Source organism: Herpailurus yagouaroundi, unplaced genomic scaffold (assembly GCF_014898765.1).
Source record: "Herpailurus yagouaroundi ecotype Mexico unplaced genomic scaffold, PumYag 77, whole genome shotgun sequence".
NCBI lineage: Eukaryota > Metazoa > Chordata > Mammalia > Carnivora > Felidae > Herpailurus > Herpailurus yagouaroundi.
In genome coordinates, this window is record NW_024412388.1 from 23405029 (window position 1) to 23413370 (window position 8342).

At 50.3% G+C, this 8342-nt stretch overlaps 1 protein-coding gene and 1 non-coding gene across 21 annotated transcripts in view; both read right to left on the reverse strand.

Annotated features, from left to right (window-relative positions):
* Positions 1–1107: 1107 nt before the first annotated feature.
* PUM1 (pumilio RNA binding family member 1) overlaps positions 1108–8342 on the reverse strand; it is a 135375-nt gene continuing 128140 nt past the window's right edge. For all 20 annotated transcript variants that reach the window (XM_040467295.1, XM_040467287.1, XM_040467309.1 and 17 more), the window contains 2 exons: positions 6099–6291; positions 1108–2973 (listed from right to left, as the gene is read on the reverse strand). In XM_040467295.1, the coding sequence (XP_040323229.1) occupies positions 2842–2973; positions 6099–6291 (325 nt within the window). In that variant the 3' untranslated portion in view covers positions 1108–2841. The remainder of the gene's footprint in view (positions 2974–6098; positions 6292–8342) is intronic.
* On the reverse strand, positions 5172–5256 carry LOC121027907 (small nucleolar RNA SNORD103/SNORD85). Its single transcript, XR_005788989.1, has one exon. It is a non-coding gene; the product is annotated as a small nucleolar RNA SNORD103/SNORD85 (small nucleolar RNA).

Below are 8342 nucleotides of genomic sequence, written 5' to 3' on the forward strand. Positions count from 1 at the left end.
GACTCCGGAACCGGGACATTCAGAGTCACACACGCAGTGACGGCTGGCAATGCCTCTAGAGCGTGGTCTCTGGTGGGCCGCTGAGGACCATCAGTGGGAGAAGCCCCGGGGAGGACCCGATTTCAGCCGCTGATACACCACCAGGTCCTGGACTAAACCCGCCTTAGCTCAGCTTCCTTTCCCTCCCTTTATTCCCAGGACCGCAGAGCCTGCTATTGACAGTCCCTTACCTTTGGGAAGGGATTGTGCAGTTTCTTCTGCAACCAGCCCGGGGCTCCACTTGCAGACATGAGGTAGGACAGGCTCCCACCTGGCCCCTGGCTGAGCTACCCTGTAACTGCCAGCACTGGCCAGTCTAAGTGGCAGCAAAGTTGGTGAGAGGAGGGGCATCCTCAGACGCAGGTGGTGGGCACCTCTGTGAGCAACAGCCTCCTGTACTGAAAGCCGGGAGGGGTCCCCGATCTGAGGGGGACAAGCAAGATGAGCAAGCTAGGCCCCTGGGCCAGCCTGGGCCGGCCTCCGAGTGTGAACACAGGCGGGCAGGATGCAGGCAGGAGCCGCCCAGAGAAAAGGGAAGGGGACCTCAGGAGGGGAGGCCAGACAGACTGGACATCGGTCTGAGATGCCTTAGCTGCCGCCCACGTCACAGGATTCGATGCCCCGTCACAGGATTCGTAGCTGGGAGACCTTTGTGATGGACTGGATTCAAATCCAGACCCTAGGTGCACAATGCTGCAAAGGCCAGAGAGAGCAAACAAAGAACACAGTAACTGGGTCAAACCGCAGGGCACAGGCTTCTTGACGATGTTCCCTGTGACCAACGGCAGACCCCGGGCCCAGGAAACCAGGCACCTGATTTTTCAAGAGAAGCTGTGAATCCGGACTAATGTGTAACGTCTTAATTTTGAAAGCACTAGGCAGGCTAAACCCAGCATCTTTGGGTCAAGATGGGCTCAAGGGCTATCGGCCCTATCCCAACGCAAACCCCACCCTCCCCTCCGACAAACAGAAACAAAACAAGCAGAACAAAGGACACAAAGAAGGAAAGGGCTGTCCTGGGGCACTAATACTAAGGGGGGAAGGGAGGGGTAAAACAGAAACACAGACTCAGATTCCAAAGTTCTGTATTTTTCAAAATAAAGATCACACATTGTTTAGAGACAATCTACACAAGAGTTACAAAAAATAGTTGCCCAGGCATAAGCATACACAGGTTTGTTAATTATACACATATGGTTACAAGTGTGCTTGCAAAAAAGTTCATTGGAAATATACACAAGGCTCTGGAAATGTACACCGTGTAGTGTTACAATTCTATATTCAAACAAGGAAAATTGACAGTATGTTACATTCACTTACAAGTAGACAAAATGCAAAATACAGTTCATCTTCTGTACAAAAAGGAAGGGCAATTCACACTTTACAAGGTGAGAGGGGCTCTGATTGTAAGGAAAGCTAGGGCAGGGCTGAACTTTGCACGTCCTTATGACTGTCACAAAATAAGCAAAACATTACTTTTTTTAGGATTAAAAAAAAACACTAGTGTGAACTGAATCATCTTGAATAACATTCAGAAAGGATCTTGCTACTGTGGGACTAGGTGACAAATAAAACCAAGCTATTTTTTTCCTTTTTAAACATTTAACTAGGCTGTATAAAGAACATTTATTCCTTCAAAAGAAAAAAAATTTACTTCTGGTTGAAATTACAATTTACAATATACAACACTATATGCTACGACCATAAAAGGTGTGAATATACACTGAATGCACAGGGCTGGCTAATTCTCTTTTCTTCCCAAAAAACGTGTTTATGTTGATTCAAACTTCTCCACATTTACATTACAGGTATACAAATGTACAATTGTACAATCAAAAGTATGTTCGACTACTAGGGTACATTATAGATACAGATTAGACATCAAAACAAGAAAATACTACAAATTTGTATATATGCAAAGTCTACACCAAGTATACACTATATATTTATAGAAGCAAGACCAAAAGCAGAGTTGGATTTTTTTTTTTTTTTCTCATGCTAAATAATCAGATTTTGCCTTTCAATGTTAACAGAAAAAAAAATCCAGTAGGCAGTAAACAAGTTACACCCGCCCGGCCTTGAAAGACATCCTAGGAGCTCACATCTCCTCCTCACAAAACACACTACACATCTTCTTCAGCATAATAGTCTCCAAAAAAGGCAATTTTTTGAAGTTTCATAAACTTAATGTCATTACTGAAGCTTTAGCAACTCTAAAACAATTTTCATTATATATATATATGTATATATATATATATATGTTTTATAAACAGTGTTAAATGCCAGTTTGGGGTCATTTAACAAAATTCAAATTTCTCAGGTTTTTTTGTTTGTTTTTGTTTTTTACTAAAATGAGGAGGTGGGGAAGAGCTATTTGCAAAACTTGCCAGCAAGGCAAAATGGATTAAAAACATTTTTTTCTTTTTTTTTTTTAACTTTTTTTTGTTAAACCAACCACCCTGAAAGTTTCCACACGTGTAATATAGATACAACATTGAACAAAATATGTGGCCTCCCATGTACATTGGTTACCTATGTACAAGTATCCTATACACCAGTAAAACAACAGGGCAATTAGTCAATTAAAAAAAATAATTAGTACATGTTATGCGTAATAAAATTAAACAAATTTACAAAGGCTTTTCCACTTGTGGATTTGATTCCTTTTTTTTTGGAGGAGCGGGTAATCCTGGAGCAACCATTTACCCACGTCGGCTTCCATACTAGAACATTTCTGTTTGCTGGCTGGATTCGCCTGTGGGCCAGTGAGGTCAGTGAACGAGGGGACAGGGTGACACTGCCTCAGATGATACCATTCGGGGGGCCACAGATGGGCCCTAAGTCAACGCCATTCTTCATGTAGTACTTCTCCAGCTTGGCCAAGATGTGCTTGCCGTAGGTGTACTTGCGGAGAGTGGCGATGTGGGGCCGGATCTGGGGAGGAAGCACAGGCTGTGTTACTCTGGCCTGCACACGGACCTGGGCGGGCTCCCGCTGTGCTCCCAGGGGGCTCCCGCTGTGCTCTGGGCACCGAAGTGCTCACTCTGAGAGCCCACGAGGCAACACCTTCCCATGGTTCAGTCAAAGCGCCGTGATTCTAGAGCTATGGTGGGTGACCCATCCGAGCAGGCGACCGGAGGAGCCCCTATCCTGAGCACTGGCATAGGACACGAGGGTTCTGGGGGCGGCTGGTTGCGGACCACTTCCGGGTCAGTGCACGGAACACGTGCATCCTGACCAACAGCCACAGTGCCGCTGCACAGCACCTTCCGAGGCTGCTTTCAGCCTCTGCCCCCACTCAAGGCACCTCCTCGGCTCCCCTCAGCTGTGAGAGTTTCTTTCTGGGCACCACGAACCCTGAGCTGAGCTTATCACCTGATCCCGCCTCTAGTTCACAGAGGATCACAGAAAACTTCTAACGACAACAATAAAAATGACTAGTGTTGGCCGGGCATTGTTCATCTCCGCCTCACGAGGCAGCTGTGATTATCCCCGTTCACGGTGCCTGAGTCACACATCCAAGGTCAAATGGCTCCCAAGGCACAGGTGTTTGGTCTCGCAGCAGTGGGAGGGGGACAGGGTCCCTCCCGGCTCTGCACCCACAGCACCACCCACCGCGCCGGGCTCTTGCAGCACCCAGGTCCGGCTCATTCTCCTCTGTTCTCCATCCCAGACACAAGAGGTGCTTCCTTGCAGGGAGCTCCTGGAGCTTTCTACACGGCCTGGCTACGGCACGGAGCACAGTGCGTTCACAATCGCTGGTTTAGCCACTGCTGGTGCCACAGGGACAGTGAATGACCGCGTTTACCGGGCTGCTTCCCCATCCTGAGGCGCACCCGCACACTCACACCGGACGCCCACACGAGGGTGGATGGACACGCTCTACTTCGAGAGCTCCACGTAGGCCACGTGGCGACTCCGTCTGCTCAGCCATGTCCTGGAGTGTCGAGGACACCGGAAACCGCTTCTGCACCACAGGGTGCGGACCCAGCAGCTACGACACCCTCATCTACAAGCCCGCGTGGGGAACCATTAATAGCCCCGGGCCCAATCCTGAGCTGTGTGACCCACACCATTCGCCTCAACTCCTCTGGAGAGAGGACGTGAGACAATGCTACGCTTGCACTTGGGATATAGCGAGGCCCCAGACACGTCTTGGTCATCAGAACGTGAGGTTCAAGACCCCCTTGCTTTTTGGCGGCTCTCCTTTCAGAAACATTAGTGACATTCAATTCTTTCACCCGCCCTGTCCCTAGGACCGGCAACTGAGCAGTCCAGCCACCGGCGAACCTTTACCCTTCGCCCTTTCCATCGTGCACACGCACATACACCGTTGTTGAGCTCCGCTGTTCACCTGATCCAGGGGGAGGTGGGAAGTAATGACCTGCTCTACCGTCTCCTCTTGCTCAAGAGGACTCTGTCTCGGAGAAGGCTGCAGAGCTCTTCGTGCTGGGATTCGTGGGACTCTTCTTCATCTTTCGGCTCCCTCAATCAGCCAACTGCCACACCCCATCTGTCCCCTGTCTTCAATCCCAAAGCCACCACCATCTCTTGGCTCTACGGTCTCCATCCCGCCTCCTCACTGCCCCTTCTCCTACCGCCTCCCCACCTCTAAGTCACTCGTCAGCTGGGACAATCACGTGAAACGTAAATGTGACCCGGCAACCACGGGCCTGCCCTACCAAACTCGCTTTGCTTCTTCAAATACCCAGTCTGTCCCCTGCTCTTCCAGGAGAGGTTCAGGGCTTTATCAAATGTCACTCTCTGGGGGAGCATTCTCTGTACCTCCATATTAGAACAGACCCTGCCACATTCTCGCACAGCCCTCCCAACACTTCCTAGGCACCACCGCGGCTATCTGTGCACAGTACCGCTGTATTCAGATCCAGGAGCCCCGCCAAAAGGGGGGCTTGCTGTAAGTACACACACGAGTATTTGTCATGGACGTGCTTCTAACTCCCATGTGTCCCCAACATCCCCTCTGCCTTCACCAGCGTCTCAACACACCTCTCCCTGAGCCTCCCAACTTGAAGGACTCCGGACGCCCCCAGCCTTCGACCGCCATCGCCAACACCACCGCGATGCCCCGTCGCGTTGCGTCCTGTTGCGAACTGGAGGCGGTGGGCGCCTCGCCTGGCTCAGAACTTGAGTCCTTAACAAAGATTCTCATTACTGAACTTTGTTCTCAGTGAGGGCAAGTGGCTCATCACTGCCAGACCGAGGCCAACACCTTCCCCTCAGATAGGGCAGAGGGAGTTCAGAGCCCAAAGGCTGAGGGTTCGCATCAGACGCACCCCGGGGCTCGCGGCACCGCCCAGCACAAACACAGCTGCGGCTCACCTGGCTGGGCCTGCCCTGCGACTGTTCCTCCAGCCACGCACGGGCTGCTTCTGGGGCTTTCGGCGTCGCTCCCCCCCACACAGCACCTTGACATTTCAGATTTCCGTCCCTTTTCTCCTCGCTCCTCCCTAGCCTGGACTTGCCCTCCCGCCAAGCCTCGGGCACATGCTCTCGCATGCCCCCCCCCCCGCCCCCCCCCCCCCCCCCGCCCCCGGCCCAGCTTTCCACGGCTCTTCCCCATGCTGCGCTCTGTGGGCAGGGACCAGTCTTCGTCCTCCCCGCGCTGGAGCCTGGCACAGAGCGGGCACCAGGTCAGTGTGCCAGGCCAGGCACTCGCTCAGTAAAAGGTGGTGGGATGAACAAAAGGGAAGAAGGAGAAAAGGCAGTAAGACAATCAGGTTGATCTGTGGGACTGAGAAGCTTGGGGGCGGGGGGGTGGGGGGGGGCAGTGGGAGCAGAGGACGAGACACACGGCCTGAGGATCAGGGAGGGAAAACCCTCACAAAGATGGAGTTTAAGACTCTTTCACACCAGTGAACTATGAACCACGGAGACAATGGCCACTCTAGATAAAAGGAAAACAAACATATTGAGACACGGTCCAGTGACAAACTGCACTAAAAGAAGCCAGATGCCCACCTTCATCCGCATTTCAGAAACGTGAATTAGTGCGGGCCTTGCACGCTTTCTCTGAGTGTGACCTGTCCAGCCTGGCCTACCTTATGCATGACGATCTTCCGCTGTGCTGGCTCTGCCACATCGATCATCTTCTGGACCACGTAGTTGGCATACTGGTCCTTCATCATGGTGTATAAGGCACTGTGGGGACCGTCATTCATGGTGCATACCTCATCGATAAGCACAGCACGCTCCGTACGGGACGCATGAGTGACGCACTTCTCCACGACATTGCTATAATAAGACAAATCCAGGGACAACCCTTAGAACAAACCTTGTGAGGCTGTGCTTGTCCGGCCTCTGCCCCGACCTCACCGTCAGCAGCAGAAGAGAGCCTGACATTTTTGGAAGATGAATTCATCAACTGTCTGACTCTATGAGCCTCCACCTTGGAGTCATCTGTGGCTTCCAATGTGACCCATGGCTGGGACCAGGTGTCGGGCGAATACGAGCCCTAACCCGCTAACAGGGTGAGGGTAATGAGCCCAGGTGAGTGAGGGGACTTACATAAAGGCTCACATGACTGGCTAAAAGCTGAACTTGTTGATGATTATAATTTCAACACATAACCAAAATCAATGAATTCCCTCCTCTTCTGAGTGTACTAAGGGTCAGGAACAAGCCTTACTTACTGCCTGTATTTCTAGTGCCTACCACAGAGCACGGCACTTGAGAGAGAGGCCTTGCAGACTTGAGTCAGGAGTGTACGAGGAGGAACCACAGCACTCACTCAATGACCTCAGGTTGCCTCTTAAGAGTCTAGGGACGGGGCGCCTGGGTGGCGCAGTCGGTTAAGCGTCCGACTTCAGCCAGGTCACGATCTCGCGGTCCGTGAATTCGAGCCCCGAGTCGGGCTCTGGGCTGATGGCTCAGAGCCTGGAGCCTGTTTCCGATTCTGTGTCTCCCTCTCTCTCTGCCCCTCCCCCGTTCATGCTCTGTCTCTCTCTGTCCCAAAAATAAATAAACATTGAAAAAAAAAATTAAAAAAAAAAAAAAAAGAGTCTAGGGACAAGAACCACCTTACAGGTCTGTCAGCATTTCTAAACACTTCAGAAATACATCATCTTGGGAAAGGAAAACAGGAATGTTGCTACACTAAATCCAGAGGGGCCAGAGAGGGTGATTAAATTACATACAGCTGTGCCAATGGGTATTTCTCATCAAGGAGGGACTGATTCACTCATTAATGTTTGTTTCTACAAATCAGCACTACTCTGCATCTTGTGGGTCTGTGGGTCTGAGGAAGTTGGGTGATGTCAAAGAATACACACCACCTGAATGTGGATTGCTGGAGCCAATACCTGGCAAAGAGGACGTCTGGTGGGCTGGTGGGCAGTTGAAGGCTTTGTAAAGGGTCCATGACTGGGGGAAGGGCTGCTCTGGGTCACAGAACACTCAGAGAGAGTAGGGACTTAAATGACCAGACCTAGCTAATGTAGAAAGCCCCTGGGCACCTTGGTGGCTCAGCTGTTAAGCATCTGACTTCAGCTCAGATCACTCTCTCATGGTTCGCAAGTTTAAAGCCCCACTTTGGGTGAACATGAGCCTTGCTCTGGGTGAGCCCCGCTTCTCTCTCTTTCTGTGCCTCTCTCTGCCCCTTGCTCACTTGTGCCCCCCCTCAAAAAATACATACATACACACAAAGTATATTTAAAAAAAAATAAATAAAGCTCTTCTGTGACAATCCTGAAAGATGGCCATTTAGCCTCTGCTTGGGAATATCTAATAATTTGGAAGCATTACTTTCTAGGGCAACCTACCATGGGGGTGAATGGCTCTGTTAAACATTCTTCATTTGTCTTACTTTTGCCTTCAGGGACTGAAAAAGGACAAATATACCGACTTCACGAGGCACCTTAGAGCAGGTACTCTGTGTCTTACTCCTTCCAGAGGCCAGACCTGTGGATATCTCAGTAGTTAAGTAACTATCACCAGAATAATCCCCTACTCCACAAGTTTTTACACCATAAGAGGGTGCTGCTCCAAGGAGCTCCCAGTGTTCTATCATTGTGAACACAGAGCTTATATATATTGCTTGCATTTAGAAAAGCAAATTCTCAAGCTAAACTGTCAAGAACTACCAACCTACTGGACATTTCTTAAGATATGCAGTGTAGATCAAGTCTGGTGAGCTAATCGGTCAAGTCTAATTAAGACAAGAGCCTCTCCTTCTGACACCACACCATAGAAAACCTTCTCTTCCCACTTTCCTCCCATAGCGCTAAACATACAACTAACATACAGTTCTATTCTAGTGTGAGCTTAAGGTGTGGCACCGTGGAAGT